At 41.5% G+C, this 18,132-nt stretch overlaps 3 protein-coding genes across 3 annotated transcripts; 2 read left to right on the top strand and 1 right to left on the bottom strand.

The window, feature by feature from the left end:
- Positions 1 to 43: 43 nt before the first annotated feature.
- LOC105279833 (tyrosine-protein kinase transmembrane receptor Ror2) lies at positions 44 to 6,881 on the top strand. The gene is made up of 7 exons (XM_011339887.3): positions 44 to 676; positions 766 to 956; positions 1,033 to 1,294; positions 1,427 to 1,669; positions 1,773 to 1,954; positions 2,143 to 2,797; positions 2,879 to 6,881. The coding sequence occupies exons 1-7, from the start codon at positions 613 to 615 to the stop codon at positions 3,241 to 3,243; spliced, it is 1,962 nt and encodes a 653-aa protein (XP_011338189.1). The 5' UTR covers positions 44 to 612; the 3' UTR covers positions 3,244 to 6,881.
- Positions 6,882 to 7,104: 223 nt separating this feature from the next.
- On the bottom strand, positions 7,105 to 11,739 carry LOC105279836 (RUN domain-containing protein 1). Its single transcript, XM_020031769.2, has 10 exons — positions 11,585 to 11,739; positions 11,267 to 11,472; positions 10,931 to 11,024; positions 10,676 to 10,843; positions 10,007 to 10,187; positions 9,847 to 9,941; positions 8,668 to 9,522; positions 8,436 to 8,533; positions 8,195 to 8,289; positions 7,105 to 8,106 (listed from the first exon to the last, which is right to left on the bottom strand). Exons 1-10 carry the CDS (start codon positions 11,585 to 11,587, stop codon positions 8,000 to 8,002), a joined length of 1,902 nt encoding a protein of 633 aa, XP_019887328.1. The 5' UTR covers positions 11,588 to 11,739; the 3' UTR covers positions 7,105 to 7,999.
- A 222-nt stretch (positions 11,740 to 11,961) lies between these two features.
- On the top strand, positions 11,962 to 18,103 carry LOC105279834 (muskelin). Its single transcript, XM_011339888.3, has 12 exons — positions 11,962 to 12,172; positions 12,382 to 12,451; positions 12,574 to 12,716; positions 12,778 to 12,982; positions 13,064 to 13,256; positions 13,352 to 13,587; positions 13,692 to 13,972; positions 14,070 to 14,238; positions 14,329 to 14,535; positions 14,692 to 14,883; positions 15,168 to 15,410; positions 15,486 to 18,103. Exons 1-12 carry the CDS (start codon positions 12,084 to 12,086, stop codon positions 15,711 to 15,713), a joined length of 2,256 nt encoding a protein of 751 aa, XP_011338190.1. The 5' UTR covers positions 11,962 to 12,083; the 3' UTR covers positions 15,714 to 18,103.
- The last annotated feature ends 29 nt before the right edge of the window (positions 18,104 to 18,132 follow it).

Here is an 18,132-nt window from a genome sequence, read left to right as displayed (position 1 = left end):
ATCGTTGAAAAATAGTGATGTAAAATTATACGCGCGTCGTCGCGCATCTTTCTAAGCACGGTACATCGCCGGTAATTTTCCATATTCATTCTCGTTTGATTGCGCGTCCACTCGCTCCAATAAAAGCGTGCGATGAAAGTTGCAGTGCGTGCAACGAATCGTGCGTAACTATCGCTCGGAGCGGCGCAGCTTCGTCGTAACCTCTACGGGACGGATCGACAGTTTACCGCCATGATCTGATCCGTTAATAATCAGGGACACCGGAGATAAATCGGTTCATAAATACTTATGAATCGCCGTGCACGCAGCTTCATGTGCGCGATTGTTTACGTCTCTCATTATGGAATGGTGTAATATATCATTCCTCGAAAGATACAGCGACCGCACCTCCGTTGCTCGACTAGAACGGCTCGATGCAGCTATCGCATCGCAGCAGACCTAAGAGAGGACATACGCGGACCTTCTGAACGCTAATGTTTTTCCTGTCAAACATGTGAGCCTATTTTTGACAGACTGCAACGACATATACATACATAGAGAGCTGCATATATATGTATAAATATACATATACATGTGTGTATATATATATGTATATATAGATGACTGTAAATAATGGTGTTTTGGGCCGTCATTTATTCGGTGGCGATATTTCTGCGCTTCGATCCCGTACAAGCAAGTACGTATGTGTTCCAACTGCACGACGCAGTCGATGTGAAGTGTGCGTTGTTAATACAAAAAATTGACGCTTCTCGTTGTTCGTAACAGAGCCGGAGTCGCAAGGATATTGCGCCCCGTACAGCGGCAAGATCTGCAAGAAGTATCTTACCGGCATAGGGAAGGTGTGGTTTAACGATTCCAATGACAATCCTGGCGGATGGCTGAACGAGAGGATCACCACGGACCTTTGGGAGGAGCTGATACAGATCCTGGTAGAGCCATGTCGTTCAGCTGCGGAGGTATGTAATTGCAAATTGAGATATATTAAAGAAGAACTCGAATTAATCCACGAATCCCGCTTGTTTTATCTTGCAGAAGATGCTCTGCATGTACGCGTTTCCGCTGTGCCATGAATCCGTGGGTCTACCACTGTGCTATGAGGATTGCATGGCCGTCCGCCAGCAATTCTGCTTCAACGATTGGGCGATGATCGAGGATAACAAGCAGAGGGACGTTTACATTCGCTCGCGTGGACATTTCGTGCTACCGGAATGCGAGAGCCTGCCAAAAGTGAATAAGCAGACGCCCACTTGCTCGCATGTACATTTGACCGACATGAACGAAGAAGTTGTCACTCGTGAGTCATCGTATTCTTCAAATGATCGTAATCTTTTAGGCGTAGCGAGTGAAATAAAATTAAGGTTATAGATTAAAGTTATGAGGTTATTCGTTCTTTACTTGATTGAATGCTATCGATAAATTATTGTAGGTGACTGTATCAGAGGTAATGGTAGATTCTACATGGGAAAAGTCAACAAGACCAAATACGGACTGGACTGTCAGTCGTGGAGCGCGCAGGTGCCGCATAATCACGACAAGCCGCCCGACGTCTTCCCGCAAATTCGCTACGGCGAGAATTACTGTAGAAACGCGGGCGGCGATGAGCCGATGCCGTGGTGCTTCACGACCGATTCTTCGATACGCTGGCAGCATTGCGACATTCCTATATGTGGTGAGCACGCAGAATCAGAGTACCAAGAATTTTTCGTGTCACAAGGAATGTAATAGAATGACAATTTAAATTCTATTTTGATAATGATGTATCTTTTTTTTAGATAATGTTACAACTATGGTGGAGATTGAACCAAAGGACATGATGGATGTTATATTTAGTCACACGCCTTTGCTTATTATATCAGCGTTGGGCTTCATTATTGTAATCGGTACACTACTGTCCGTTCTCCTGAGTCAAAGACTGCACAAACGTCATCGAGGATACAATCCGACTGAAAATCAAGTATGTTAAGAAAGTAACGTCCTTACAAAATTACCAAAAATTATGCAACAATAATACTCCCGTGCGTTAATCTAAATTTTAAATTATTTACACATGCAATCAAAATTATATCTTTATTTCATTTGTGTATTACAACAACTATTGAAAGCTATTGAAAGCTATTCTCCGTCTCTCTCTCTCTCGCTCAGGATGTGAACATCGATTTGGACAAACTGCCGAACAACGAGGCGTATCACAAGACGAGCGCGCAGCTGAATCCCATGTTGGAGAAGCTCGAGTTCCCGCGGAACAACATCATCTACGTGCGAGATTTAGGGCAGGGCGCTTTCGGCCGCGTGTTCCAGGCGAAGGCGCCGGGGCTGGTGCCGGGCGAGGAGTTCACGAACGTCGCCGTGAAGATGCTGAAGGAGGAGGCGTCGGACGATCTGCTGCTGGACTTCGAGCGGGAGGCGTGTCTGCTCGCCGAGTTCGATCACCCGAACATCGTGAAGCTGCTGGGCGTGTGCGCGCTGGGCCGACCGATGTGCTTGCTGTTCGAGTACATGGGCCGCGGCGATCTCAACGAGTTCCTGCGTTCCTGCTCGCCAAGCAGCTACGTCATCCGCGCGCCGACGTCGAATGCGGACGACTGCGGAGCAACGACGGGCGAGCCTTCACGGCTCTCGCACATGGATCTGATCAACATCGCGCTCCAAGTGGCGTCCGGTATGGTCTATCTGTCCGACCGGAAGTTCGTCCACCGCGACCTCGCGACCCGCAACTGCCTGATAAACGATCAAATGATCGTCAAGATCGCGGATTTCGGACTGTCACAGAAGATATACCTGCAGGATTATTATAAAGGTTGTTTGTCTCATCTTCTCGTTAGAAAAGAATCTGGAATGTAATAAACATTACAATAACACACTAATAATTATAACGCAGGGGACGAGCAGGATGCTATCCCCGTTAGATGGATGCCGCTCGAGAGCATACTGTACAACAAGTACACCGTGGAGTCGGACGTGTGGGCGTTCGCCGTATGCTTGTGGGAGATCTTCAGCTTCGCGCTGCAACCGTACTACGGGATGACGCACGAGGAAGTGGTCAAGTACATCAAGGAGGGTGACGTGCTACGATGCCCGGACAACACGCCGCAGTCGATCTACGACCTGATGAAGCTCTGCTGGAACAGGCGACCGCCCGATCGGCCTACCTTCCGCATAATCTATCAGACTCTCGAGGGCATAAGACACGACTTGGAGGCGGAGAATAAATCGGACAGCGTTCCGCTACGTATTCGCGTATGAATGTAATAATACTACGATAATAATCGATTTCTCTCTTTGTCTCGGTAATGCGCGGCGGCCAGATTTGTCTGATCCCGGGAGAACGAAAACGTTTTATCACGTCGAATATTCCGCGACTTGAGATTAGACTGCCGGAATAGCTGTGGATGGATGATGTATACGGGGTTTCTTATCCACCGTCCGCCGTGGGCAGTAAATAAGAAACAGCTTGTATACAAGCATAAAGCGTATAAGTAATCGCACAATTTATATATTAAACAATTAAACATTCTGCTTGCGTTTGCACGCAATCGTACAAGATACTTCTGTCCTCCTGGATAGGCAAATCTCGCGCTGTGCGGCTGCACGATCAATTAAGGGTAAGCGATATCACTTAAGTGTACCTAGTACTTACTTCGATCGCATCTCCAGGTAAGTAACTCTGTATTGTGTATCATGAGTGTAACGTGGAATGCCTTCTAGTTGGATTCGCCCGATATATTGAATCTCAGTTATCAGTTGTGGGAAGTGAGAAAAGGACCAATATGTAAAACAGACGCGATATTGCGCAATACGCGTTGATTACTTCTTAAATAGATGTTCGTCTCTGTCTCGGGGGATGCAGTACTACTCTTTTACCACCCCGGAGAATCTCTTCTTCTTTACGAATATTGTATTGGATCATGTTTGCGCTCGTTTTTACTTGCTGTTCGATTAGCTTCCACTCATCGAGGTTGCCACTTGTCCGATATTAATTGATCTTAATTTTTTTACTTTTTGATCTTCGTATTTATTACAACAAATATTTATATTTGAAAATGTAATCTTGAAAATAGTTTTTGTGGGTAATGGTTTTATACAGCAATACCTATCATTGTATATCTTGTATAATTTATAAAATATTTATAATTGTCCTACCTCTCGTTTTATCATCAAATATTTGTTAAGTAAATTTTCCAAGTCATGTACACGAGATACTTAAAAATATTCGTAGATTCGTGAACCGTTTCGTATTTTAATAGATCTTTTTTAATAGATATATTTAAAGTTTGTTATGCAAGTTTACACTTACTTTATATAAAACGATTTTTTAAATGAATTTTAACAATTTATAGAGCTTGTCATTCTTCTTCTTCATACTCATTCTTCTCTTTTTCATTAAATGTCGAATGACGTTCGTATAATGTGAGAAAGTGGCAGCCCTAATTACGCATTTGGATTCACGCTTTTACGAATAAAGCATTGATTGAGTCTGTACAAATGTAAAAGCGGTGTGGCTACAAAAACGCATTTAGCGACGTTATATTTAGAGGTTCCTTGATTGTTAGACGTGTGTTAGGTTGTTAGATCGTTTGCTGTACCAAAAAAAAAGAAAAAAACGTATACAGATAAATGAAACCTATATTTAATGTGCTGAAATTAATGAGAAAAGAATTATGAGGAATGTTAAACGGATCGCTAAGTGAGTGTACACTGTGCAGTTGTTGTAAATTAAGGGAAAAACAGAGAAACGCCTCACAATGTTCTACAACGTACGAAATGGTTTCTCGCAGATATTTTGTACGATCGTCAATTATGTTTAGCGTTTTGTCGTGTGTGAGTTTTTTTTTAGGTTTTTAATAACGCGCACTATTATTTAATGCGTGATGTGTGCTCCGTGAATGTACGAAGGAATAATTGGACTCTGCATTCAGCGTACGATACAGGGTATACGTTGCAATACCCTGCAAAAAGAAAAGACTGATTGCGTCCACTTAGCTGTCGCTTATTTATAGTTTGCGAACTTCGACTCGCTAACTGCCTTGTTAAGGAGATAACTCGCTATTTCATTCGACTCGTTGCACCTTTTCGCGACCGAAACGACTGAAATCGTCTTCACTGCCGCGATTTACATTCCACTAAATGTTCATTGTTAAGCCAGCATATATGCTACGAAGGATCGTCCGCATTATACGCTATACTATGTATTGTGTACACCAATTTCGTTCGCCTTTTATACTTTTTCTATCCAGCCGGTGTAAGAGTATTACGTAAGCTATGTATAACGGTCGGTCTTGGAGCACGTATTTTGATTTCACTGCAACGTTCCGCGTGTACTCTTGCTCTTATTAGGCAGACTGTAGAACTGAACGAGTAGCACGTATATATGTAATTTTTTTCATTTTTTTATAATAAATAGTTTAAAAGTTATGTCGGTCTCGCTCTTATTAGACAGACTGTACGTATATCCGTTCCGATTGATTAAAAAGAAAACATGATACGTCTCCGCGAGAAGAAAAATATTCTCGCTGCATCCTTCTCACAATATTATGCATGTCGTTAACGGTAGCAAAACGTGATTTCTTTGCTGGTAAAGCATCTTAAATCCATGTTTCTCAATGATTGTACCGGAACGTTGGACGAAGCTCGTTACAGCCTTTTTGTTCCTAAATATGCACTTTTAAGACAATTTGCGCGGGAACATTTTTCGATGAACGCTCTTCCATAAGCTTCTTTATATTGTATGTTTATATGCTGTGTGTGAGGAGCATGATAGTATCGTAACGCGACATACAGAGCTTTCACAGGAAAAGAATTAACGCTACGAGCGTCAAATTTCTCAAAAGTCTCACGTTCAATTTTCAGAGTAACTAAATTCGTAATAACTAAGATCGAACAATCCCCAGCGGATGGTCTGGAATTAATACTCATCTATAAGATTGATATCTCCATTTAAAATCGTTTTATTAGCATAGATATCACGTAAAAAATAAATAGTTTCGTGAAAATCTTGTATTCTCTTACGGGTGATAACGTACATGTACCTACGAGAGCTGATTGAAAAATTTAGCGAGCAAGCAAAATAAGGAAAAGAGTATTGGAATGGAAACCAACTAGATGGAGGATTTTCTTCTTGTTTATTGACATTCATAAGACTCTTCGAAGGGTGAGGTCTATATGCCATTCTATATATCCCACACGTGTCGTGATAAAAATGGAATAAAATTACTGGAGGATGAAAGGAAGGGAGAGAAGATTCCATTCGAATGAGGAGCTCGTTGCTACGTAAACAACTACTTGGAAGGGCTTGACGAGAATTACTTCCGTGATTTTCCTTTCGTCGTATAACAAAATTGCAACATCGCTGATTTCAGTGCACCAAACTTCGAATATTGAAGAATAAAAAGAAATTGGAATTAAAAAAGAAAAATTCTACGTACTTATATGATTCGCAAGACTTTTCAATCAGTCCTCGTATTGCCTGTGACCAAAAAAATCCACTACTGCCATTACATATATATGTAATCGTTGCGTTCTCGTGCATGGTACATTATCAATATTGATGCGGAAACCCCGTTCTTTGGAGGTGCGGCATAACGAAACCGCGTGAATTCTTCCAGCAAATAATTGGTGTAATCGTGACTTTTGTAAATAATCGACGACATGTCTCTCACGGGTCTGTACTGCCGACAATACCGTTTATACCGTTTCTACTATTTCTACCATTTACATATAATGTCAGCCGTATCGCTATTCCGATCACTCCTTTCCGTTGTAGGTTCTACTTGTATCACGCTGAGTCCAATAATCGATCTAATTATACCGCGAACACCTTGAAAAAAAAATGTGAAACTTTACCGATGTACAACCTTGACAAGAAATAAACAACCAATTTCATATTATTCTCGTTTTCGCCGTTGAATTTTAATGCACGTACACAGGATGTGCAAACTGTGCACTTTAATTTTCATATTTTCACATTCTAGGAAAACCTAGTCTCCTATTAAAATTAAATTACGAAAGTTAAAATAATCAGGACTTTTATATTAATTATACATTATGCTTGATATCAAAGAAAAGGGATAATGTGACCACTGATCAAGAGACATTACTGCACAAGCGTACGTCTTTTACATTGCATTATATATTTCATATTCATATACGTATTTCTTTCAACAATGTGTGGAACTGATTTAAAATAATTTATCATTTTATAAAAAGCATATTTGGTTTTAGCATCTTATGTGTGTGTATATATATATCATATATATATATATATAATACATTGTTCTCTTATGCTAACTTACGCGTGTAGGTATACATAAAATGTCTTATGCGATATAAATGGTGCAACAAGTATCTATAGTTGCAGCAGGATATTATTCATCTTTGGTATGTTTCTCTCTCTTGAATGCTTCATAAATACGGTGATGCTTAGCGTACGTGTGCACAATACGGAATAATTCTTTCCCCGGGTGACTAGCTTTGCTCGATTCAGTCCTCGTATATTTAACAGGTTTGTGTCGCGATAAAAAATATCTTGATAGAGACACACCGTGGTTTCCTAAGATCCTCTCGGGATTTGCAGATTATGTATATGTGTACATCACCTATCCGCCCCCAATGTAGGCGAAAAGAAAAGAAAGTTTTGTACATTTACAACTGATCTATACAAATACTGATAATACCTTAGAAGATATAAATCATTATTACATCTACTAATTATTGCAATTCAACTCTACATGTGTGTTTGATACAATCGATACTTAGAGACTAAGAGAAAGGAACGTTTTTGCGGTCGGCATTTCGGAAGATATACATAATAACAACCTCTCGCGTCCTCGAGTACACACGATGGATCACCAGGAGAATTAGGGGACTCGTAATCCTCACCTTGTATACTTGTTCACGCGCGTTTGGTATACGTATTACATGTTACAGAAGGTACTGAGGGTACACGGATATTTCTCTAAGCCCTACGCTATCATTTGCACGAAACGACGATGACAGGATACAATCAAAATGCGTCCTTTATGTTCTGAAACTGCCGCACGGCCAGGTCCACCGGCAAGTCAAATTTGTAACTAGTCAGGCGATCCAAGGTGTGAAATGCGTCTTGGAAACCTGGAGATAATAGGAGGCCATGAAAATCGATTCGATTCAATTTGTTTAATCGTTACTCGTTCAGTTATTCGAAATTCGAAAGGCATACCTGTTTTCACAACGTAGCTCCATGATAGGTAATAATTTTCTAAAAGGTACTGACACTGTAGGATCAGCTTTAGCCACGTCACGAGCTTGTTCGCGCTAAAAGTACGATGATCGTTTAGTAAATCGAGTAATAACAAATAATATGTAACATCAAATTATGTAAATAATGTATGCGATTAGCAAAAATAGTAAACAGTTTGCTGATCTCAGTGTGACAGTGCAATTGCACTGTGTTTACTCACTTCAAAGCCGCGCATATGAACGCCTTAAAGTGCGAATCGTAACTGCGCTTGTAGGGGCTATGGGAGGCGATGATGTTACCTATTGTCGTCAACAGGCTCTAAGGAAGAAAAGAGAAAAAACGAACGTTTAAAGGTACGTAAAACATTGATAACACTTCGATTTCCAAAACTACAGGATCCAATCCAGCAAACTGCGGACAGATCTTCCAGACACGAGCTAGAGCGAAAGTACCTGCTTGGAGGAAGCTAGTCTGCCCGTCGCGAGGTCCAGATTGAAGCTCTGCGACAACTTCTGCGCGGGACTGGAGTTGTAAAGACGGCCGTTCTTCACCTCGTAGTACTTCAGTATCAGTTCCCAGGCGTGCATCAGATTGGCCGACGTGACGTTACGCTGCGGGAAGCATCCGACGAACGGCACCACGCTGGACGCGGCGCGTTGCACGTCCGCGGTCAGGCCGTGCTGCATCAGATCCCTGATCGAGATGGCGAGGTGCTTCCTCACGGCGGAGGTGAGTTTCGCGTTCGCGTGCGACGTCACCGAGTCCGAGTCGGACGTATAGTCGTTCTCGTTATCGTTCTCGATGTCGTCGTCGTCGTCCTCCTCATCGTCGAGATGCTGCCGCTGCCGTTGTAGCTGCTGCTGTTGCTGCTGCGACACTTCCGCCATCGTCTCCAGCACGTGCTCCACGGCGATGTCGAGCCTAGTGCGCAGATCCCGCCAATTGTGCAGCGAATTTTTCTTGCTGTTACCGCCGCCGAAACTGCGGCGCACCCGTTCGCTACCGCAGCCCAGTTGCGACATCAGGAACATGTGCAGGAGCGCGACCACCTTGCGCACGGTGTTCAGTGTCCTGGTCCTGTCGCCGTCGCCCAATTCCTCCTCGATGGGTTTTCCCCGGTCGTAACGCCGTTTCGAGCCGTAAGCGGTCGACGAGGAGCCGCCAGCGTGCACCGGACACGCGCACGTGCACGCCAGAGTCTCCGTGCTGACCTCGCCCTGGAGATAATTGATGAAACGCTCCAGGTCGGCGATCTGCGTCTTCAGCTGGCATACCAGTTGCTCCTTCATCTTCAATGGGCTGACGATCTATTTGGCAAACGCATATTATGTATGTAATAAAATTGTGTTGCATCGGAACTCTCAGAAATATCTCAGAACCGAACATCCCTGCAATTTTTTTAGTCTAGAATCTCTTCAGCGAAAATATAATTTTTTCTTCAAATTTTGCATATTTTTAATAAATTTCGAATTAAAATTTTATTAAACTAAAATCCAGTGAAATAAAATGTAATATTTTTACTTGCTTCTTTTCAGATTTAATCGACGGAAAAGTTTATAGTTTATTACTGGGAAAATATTCGAGCTTTAGGACAGAGATTTCACATTTCACACAATGTCCTTCATACATACTTGACTTATAGCGTAATCGACTTGCCACCTGAGATCGTCCGCTGGCAATTTACAGAGGTCATCGACGTCGAAGTTCAACTTTTCTTTCAGGTGACCTGCGGACAATGCAATTTTTACCTTCTGCCTTTAAATGCAAACTCATTTATAATATTTTACTTACTGATTATGATATTTTGCCTCTCCAGAATAACACTTTGCGGTAAATCGGCATCACCCGTTTCGTACGCGTATTTTTCTAAATCCTCCAACTGAGATTTTAATTGGCTTATCAATTCTCTCTGCTTCGTTCTTTGCAGTGCCATTTTGGACTCGACCTCCGCGTCGGTAATTACACCGGTCATCTATAATTATATTACATTCAATGGCATCAAATATCAAATATTTTGTTATAATTTATTTTATCTTTATTACTGCCGATTACTTTATCTTTCCCGAAAGAAATTCAGAAAATTGCAATAGCTACACTGTTTTTTTATTTGCGACTTATCGTGGAACAAAGGATTTGGTACGAGTGGAAATTAAAATAAAGTGGATAAAAAAAAACATATATATAGAAATATTTTATTGCATTTAAAGATATAAAAAACGAAAGAATATAATCGAGATATATAATATTTACATATTTATAAGTAAAAGTAACAGGTAAAGTAAGTAAGCATAAAATTTAAAGAGACAGTAAAGAATGACTAGATAGAAAACAAATGCATTAAAGCCCACGACGACGCTGCCAAATGAAGCAATAAAGATTCGCGTCATGATAAGGATAATTGCAGAAAATTCGTTTGTGCTGAAAAGCTGTGGAAGAGCTGTGGCTCTCTACGTAGCTTACACTTCGATCACAGGATTTAGAGGAGATCGGCGAGATGGACCTGCTCTCTAACAGTAAGCTATTTGGTACGTCTGGTATCCCTCTAAACGCGAATTCCTCTAATTCTTTGAGCAGCGTCTCCTTCTCGCTGGCCGGCGCGTCCACGATCTGCCGGAGGCGAAATTGAACCTGTGGAGGGATTTCATCGCTCAATGATATTCAAGTCAACAAAATTTCGATTAATGCGCAACGATATTTTCGATCTTCTCTTTGTACCTGAGCAAAGTGGGTAGTTAACGCTATCAGAGACGAGTTCAACATCTCCTGTTCCTCCTCCAGTATCTTTACCCTCTCCATGTCGTATGCGAGACTAGCAAGATTTCATGATTTATAATATAACTATTAATAAATTCTAATTAATTAAAGCATTTATTATATAATAATAAATAATAGTAGCTGAAATTTAATAATATTCGCACACACGCGCGCACACACACGTACAAGAAGAAATTAGCAGCCTGACATATGGACATTACAAGAGAACCTGATGTACAGCTTTTTACAGACTTATATTTAAAAAATGGGCGAGAAGAGAAGAGATCGCAAACGTACTTCTCTACGTTGGCGTTGACGTATTTGTATTCGTCTCCGAACTCATTGTCGCCGTCATTCGCCCCGACCGGGGCCCACCTCTCCCCGGACGGCCTGCTCTCGCTGCTCTCGTCCGAGTTCTCGATCTCGTCGTTCTCGCACAGAGCCCGGTGCTGTCGCTCACCGTCCATTGTTTCCTTGTTATCGCTTATCAGTTCGCCTACCTCCTGGTTCGCAAACAGTAATGAATATATCGATTTACGTCTCCTCCAGTTAGCACCGCGCGACACGCAGTGTCGAGCGGCATTTTCATTTTCGTTTCATGTCTCATCTACGTACCATGACAGTACGTCTGTCGGTGCGCGCGATGATTCGAGTGCACTCGCGGTCGATCCGGATCGAGCGTTTAGATCACAGACTCTTTTTCCATGCCTAAATCATTATTATTTAACTAGTGCGCACGTGTACACGACCGAGACGCTCCGGACGTCAGACGGGTACAGCCCATCGCAAAAGTGAACCCTCCCGTGTACTAACTGCACTTTGTACAGTCGGAGTCGACGTTGACGTTTGACGTAAGTTTGACGTTTCGCACCATCTCGGCCGACTTGAAGAACTACCAAAGTGGCAAGTGTACCGATTGGCTGTCACTCAGTGAATGCTCGCAAACCCAAATATCTCTAGGCAACGACCAATCGGCATTTTCGAAAGGATAGATCTCTACCGAAACGATTCGAATTCGATTACTCGAGATAAACAAGATCGGACTTGACTTGAAATTTCGCGAGTACCTTTTTCATACGTATCTCTAGCGTGAAGGTTATGTCATTTGTATAACATGGCGTCGAGCGAGAGCAGTAATTTCGGAAAGGTGTTGGAGTATCGGATTTACAAGTGCTCCAGTTATTCCTCCAATTACATACCCGAGTGAGTACTCTCGATATTTGCAAATCGCGTTATATCGTATAAATATCGGACGATCAGGAAATCCTTCATCGACGGACCAGAATTTCCTAACCTAAAAACAGTTTAGAAAAGACCGTCCCGTACGTGCAGTACGAGCGATGCGCGCGTTAAAATCCGTGAAAATGGCGAATGTCCATCGATATTCTTACATGTCACTGCTTTTTTTCCAGAAATATTATCGTTGATATACCGTCGGACCAGACCTCCCGATGGTCTTCTGACATTGACAATCATCCGCAGGTAAGGACGATAAGAACGATAAGAATGACCTACGTGCGTCTGTACAATATGTATCGTTGTTTCAGTTTTACTATTTATCTTTTTAATTATTTTTTGTTTACCTTGTTAACCATACGTTACAGTATCTTATTCTCAAACTTCAACGCCCTTTCATTGTCAAACGCATCACCTTTGGTAAATATGAGAAAACCCATGTTTGTAACATAAAGAAGTTCAAGATATTTGGTGGGTTGGAACCGGAGAACATGATGGAACTCCTTGAAAGGTTTGTCGATGGTTATTCATTTTGTTAACTTTGTTCGTTATCTCGTGCTTTAACGTTTCAGTGGACTGAGAAATGACTCTATACCGGAGACGTTTGACCTTAAGCATGTGTTAGGAAACGAAGGAAATCATTTCCCTGTTCGGTACATAAAAATTCTCCCCCTGCAATCATGGGGTCCTAGTTTCAACTTTTCTATATGGCATGTCAGATTAGCTGGTATTGATGATCCCAAGATTGTCAAACCCTGCCTCGAATGGTTTAATATGGTAATTTCACGTTGAATAAAAGGCGAGAGATCTTTTCGAACGCTGTGCGAGATCAAACTAACGTACGTTGTTTTATCGCAGTATCGCCAGAACGAAATAATAAGACTGTGCATAAAGCACTTCCGACAAATGGAACAACTCGAGATCGTGCAGACTCTGCAGAGGGTCACTGGAGTTCCGCTGGAGGATGCGCGGTTGTCGATGCTCTACGAACTGTTGGTCACCAAAGGCGACCACTTGCAAGCGGAACGTTTTATCAGCAATGCGCTTTCGAGTAAGTGCGCGTATCTCTCTCCGTCTCTTCACTTTGAATCTTGTCTAGTTCACCGTCCATCGTCACGCTTATACATTGTTAAATGCACTTTTTAGTGGGACTCTTAAACGATTATATCAATGCTCAAACTTATAGAGCAATTTGGACAAAGCTATCATCTAGCGAGCTCAAGCCTGGCATGCGTGGTGGTCATCAAATGGTACTCGATCCCACGGCTGAAGTGCTTTACCTTTTTGGTGGCTGGGACGGTAACCAGGATCTCTCTGATCTGTGGTCGTACGATATAGAGGCTGGTAATTGGACGCTCATTTGCAAGGACACTGAAGCAGTGGTCAGTAGCGTTCGATAGTGCATTTTACACGATCGGCATGCTAACAATTAATTTCGTCGGAGACAGTTGTTCTCTCGTTAACATCGTCACTTGTGTGTTCTTAGGGGGGACCAAGCGCACGATCTTGTCACAAGATGTGCTTAGATCCACAGAGACGGCAGCTCTTTACGCTGGGTAGATACTTGGACACTCAGTATCGTACATGTGAAAATCTGAAGAGCGATTTTTATGTCTATGACATCGAGTCGAACAAGTGGACTCAGATATCGGAGGACACGGGAGCGATAGGCGGTCCGCCGCTCGTGTTTGACCATCAAATGTCAATGGATGTCGAAAAGCGCACTATATATGTCTTCGGTGGTAGAGTCTTGGCTCATTCAACGAAGTAAGTCTTCCTCGTTAGAAAGATCAAGAGAGGAAACGAGGATTTGTCACAAAATTCATCATTGACTATATATGTTATCTCTCTCTGATTTGCGCAGTGGCGACGAGCATGGCCTGATACCGGAACCACATTTCTCAGGACTGTATTCTTATCACGTGCCAACCGGTACTTGGATGAAGCTCGCTTGTGATATCGCTGATAAGCCCTACTCGCGAGACATGCCAATCTACAGATCTCGCGCCGGTCATTCCATGTTGTTTCATCCGGTGGGTTTCGTCCGCAGTTGAATTCCAACCATTATCTTTTATCGCGAGATGTGAAGCGGAACGATTTCTAAATGTGATTTCCCTTTGCAGCGATCGAGAAAGTTATATATATTCGCCGGTCAGAGAGGTAAAGAGTACTTGAGCGACTTTTTCACCTACGAAGTGGACACGCATCACGTCGAGTACATAAGTTACAACGAGTTCGGTACAGCGAAGGATTCTAATCATGTTCCTGCAGCAGGATTCACGCAGAGGGCGACCATCGATCCCGAGCTCGGCGAAATTTACGTTCTATCTGTTTGTGTCTCGCACGATAATTAAATATTAATACGAAATAGTGAATAATTGGGAATCTCAGATTTTTGTATTATCACGACAATTTTATTGTACAATTGATGGAAGCATGCGGATATTTCAATAGGCAAAAACTTGAGATGGCGACAATATTTTCAGGGTTTGAGTAAGGATAAGGATAAGAGAGACGACAATGTGCAAAATTCCTTCTGGGTGTATAATATCCAAAACAGCAGATGGTCTTGTATATATCGCAACGAGAACGTCGGCGAAAAGTACTGGAGCAAAATGCAGGATTACGAACCATGTCCGCGATTCGCACATCAACTTGTTTATGATCACACGAGAAAGGTGAGACAAAAAAAGACAGAAAGAGAGAGAGAGGTGTATCGATCATAGTATATCGATTTGGTATTTAAATAAGTTTTAATAATTGCGCACAGCTCGTGTGAATCGTAATATCGTAATCGCGAAAAACTATATTAATTTCTTGTAAGACCATCTGAGAATATAAAAAGAAAGATTATAACTTGAAAGTGCTGGAGAGCCTTTAGTTTTCTGTTACTGTCGCGTGAGATGAATATGTTTCCGGGTTGATTCAGCGATAATACTGATTCATTTTATTTTCTCGTCAGGTTCATTTCCTGTTCGGAGGTAATCCGGGCAGATCTTGTCTTCCGAATTTGAGACTCGACGACTTCTGGCAATTAGAATTGCGCCGACCCACGCCCGAACAGATCCTGAAGAGGTGCAAGTTGATCATTAGGACGCATAAATTCAAGGAACTCGCCTTGAGCAACAGCATAGAGGCTCTCGAGTATCTACAGACGAGAGTCTTCGAGATCATCGACCACAATGATGTGCAGCAAACGAAAGAGGTATACCAATCCGTTATTTTGCTTATTCATTCATGCTTGTTGTCTTCACTGAGCGCCTCACGTGTCTTCTTGCAGTTCCAGTTGCTGACGTCGATCTTATTCCGCGGACACGACGACTCGATGCAGGACGCCTCGCGTTCGGACGCGATTCTGGGCGACCTGAACGTTGGCACCGCGACGCAATGTGCGAACACGCGCGACGTCCACAATCTGCGAACCGAGCTCTACAACAAACTCACGGAATTCTTCCCGGAACCGTTGACGCAGCCGCGCGCGAACCTGATCGATCTCCTGCCGTTATAATGACATGCGATGATCGTAAGCTCTTGATGACGGAATGCTTTCAGACGCAGATTACATTTACTCTATTTTCCTTATTTTATTTTCACTTGATGAGTTCTTTTTGTTACAATGCGCAGGTTAATTCTCATTTTCGGCAGACTGATGACATGCTTCGCCAGCTAATGCGATTAGCGCTTTTTTTATATTTTCGATGCGTTATGTATCAATGGGGAAAAAACGTGCAATGTTCGTTTCCTGTTCCGTTGAAAGTTATGTTCATTTCGATCATTGTTATGATATTTGTGCCTATTAGCATTCTTCTCTTCCGCGCGAACTGTCTATTTAAATCAGTTTTTCTGAGGCGGAACATTCTATGATTCTATAATTACCTACGTTTAATTCATAAGATCGAGCCCTGTGAACTTTGTGATATCGATAGCTTTCTAATCGAGTCGACTGGTTAGTTGATACATAAGTAAATTAGTTTGGTCCTTTTATATATATACATATAATCTCTCTCTCCTACTCTAATTTATGTGCTTAGACCAGCCCAGCCATAACGTTGTTGTTATTATGTTTGCTATAATAATATATTTGTCGAACGAACTGAAAAAAATGGATAAAACTGAGCGATAATTTAAGAAAGCTCTATGATAGTCTAAGAAAGCTCTACTAAAGCGTAAATGTTTGACATCTGCATCGCATTCTGCAGGTTGTCTCGTCCAATTTGTCCGCTTGATAAAACCCATAAAATTATCTGCCAAAATTAATTAACTGTGACATTAAATCTCAAATTTAACAAATCAAAAGTCACTCCTTCGCTTATAGAGATATGAAAAATATTATGATTAATATAATGCAGCTATATATACAGCATTCTCATTTAATTAATGATAATTATTTTAATCGCACAAAATATCGAGCAATTTTTCCAATAAGAAAAAAATTACATCTTTTATTTTAATAATTATTATAATTAAGAAAATTGTATATTAACCATAATGTTTGTTTTTTTTCTCTCGACTTCCAAATTGTACGAATAACGAATAATTACTTCTTGTCTACTCACGCTTGCAGTTATAGACAATAACTACTACAAAGCCATTTCAAGTGGTCGAATTGGAGACAACATCCTGTACGTCGATTCTTTTCTCTCTCTCTCTTGTAAAATATCTCTCCTTTGATATATTCTCTGTCATTTATTTCGTTTATAATCTAAGAATACGTTCATTCACCGGAAATGCCTTCTAACGAAAATGCGGAATCTGAAAATGTATTATTGCAAATATTGACGCAGGCTAACGTTACAGTTAAATCATTTATAATTCTCCCGGACTCACCCTTCTAGTCTCGCCGAATTGATTCATCATCAAATCAATTCGTTCACTATGCAGTGGAATCCGCACGCGAATATAAAACTGTCTTGTTAACGTGTACATAAATTATATCCATGCGATGGTAGAGAGTCAGGATTTCTTTTGTACTATAATTAATTATTCGCGCAGCGCACTTGTTTTGTTGTTTGTTATTTAACCGAGATATATTGTACATAGCGACATGTATTGTAATCAGCCTGGCGCGAGCTTTAAGGTGTTACGAGGAAAGGGGTGCAAGTGTGAATATACTATACATACATACATATATATATTATAAAAGCGAGAAAAAGCAAAAGCTTAAAAAGTTATACAATCGCTGAATTCTGACGCGCGTATTATCTTTGTATATACGTATGTAATTGTACGATGTAAGGAATGCCCGAGGATTTTTATAATGTAACAGTTACGCTAAGTTAGATAACGGAATTGTAAAAAAGGAAAGCACCCGGAAGGTATACCAAGGAGTGAACGTGTGAAGCGTGGAAACCGGAAGTAGAAATTGTGCTTCCGCTGAGGAGGAGAAACGGAACGATAACGCCATTCCTCTCATAAATATACATATATAGATATACACACACACATTAGATGGCTTGAAGGGTCAATATTTTTCGCGTGTGTATATTCAACTGTGTACGTGCGCCGACTTCTAGCTTTTTCCACCCCATGCCTCCCTCTTCTTTCGATCTTTCTCCGAAGAGGTACAATCTTCTTTTATCGCCCTCGTTTTAGTTTCCGTATACGAATAAGGTAACTGTATAATCGTGAGAAATCGTCGCTTGCACTTTGCTCTTACGAAACGAGGCCAGTGAAGCAGGTTTTCATTGATCTGCTTTGATTTGAGAAAGCGATACGGGAGATCAATGAAAATCTTGGTGGAAAAAGCTAGAAGTCGAGTGTGGCGCACATGCACAGTTGAATATATACACGCGCGAAATATTGACCGTTCGAGCTTCGAAGCACGAACGAAACGGAAACGTTGATATCCGAAGTTCTAGTCAGATAATAAATGTTTATAAAAATACATGTGAGAAAAAACGACGTGTGTTTTGGAATTTATTTATACA

Source organism: Ooceraea biroi, chromosome 7 (genome assembly GCF_003672135.1).
Source record: "Ooceraea biroi isolate clonal line C1 chromosome 7, Obir_v5.4, whole genome shotgun sequence".
NCBI classification, from domain to species: Eukaryota; Metazoa; Arthropoda; class Insecta; order Hymenoptera; family Formicidae; genus Ooceraea; species Ooceraea biroi.
The sequence above is the reverse complement of the archived record's forward strand: the minus strand, read 5'-3'. Positions and strand labels throughout refer to the sequence as shown.

What these genes read in the sequence shown, in the direction of transcription:
- LOC105279833 (XM_011339887.3), top strand. Translation starts at nt 613, where the DNA reads ATGGTGTTTTGGGCCGTCATTTATTCGGTGGCGATATTTCTGCGCTTC. An exon ending in CTTCGATCCCGTACAAGCAA is followed by an intron (nt 677 to 765) that starts GTACGTATGTGT and finishes TGTTCGTAACAG; the next exon opens with AGCCGGAGTCGCAAGGATAT. An exon ending in CATGTCGTTCAGCTGCGGAG is followed by an intron (nt 957 to 1,032) that starts GTATGTAATTGC and finishes TTTATCTTGCAG; the next exon opens with AAGATGCTCTGCATGTACGC.
- LOC105279836 (XM_020031769.2), bottom strand. An exon ending in GTCAACGCCAACGTAGAGAA is followed by an intron (nt 11,025 to 11,266) that starts GTACGTTTGCGA and finishes AAATCTTGCTAG; the next exon opens with TCTCGCATACGACATGGAGA. An exon ending in TTCATATGCGCGGCTTTGAA is followed by an intron (nt 8,290 to 8,435) that starts GTGAGTAAACAC and finishes TCGTACTTTTAG; the next exon opens with CGCGAACAAGCTCGTGACGT.
- LOC105279834 (XM_011339888.3), top strand. Translation starts at nt 12,084, where the DNA reads ATGGCGTCGAGCGAGAGCAGTAATTTCGGAAAGGTGTTGGAGTATCGG. An exon ending in ACATTGACAATCATCCGCAG is followed by an intron (nt 12,452 to 12,573) that starts GTAAGGACGATA and finishes CATACGTTACAG; the next exon opens with TATCTTATTCTCAAACTTCA. An exon ending in GCAAGGACACTGAAGCAGTG is followed by an intron (nt 13,588 to 13,691) that starts GTCAGTAGCGTT and finishes GTGTGTTCTTAG; the next exon opens with GGGGGACCAAGCGCACGATC.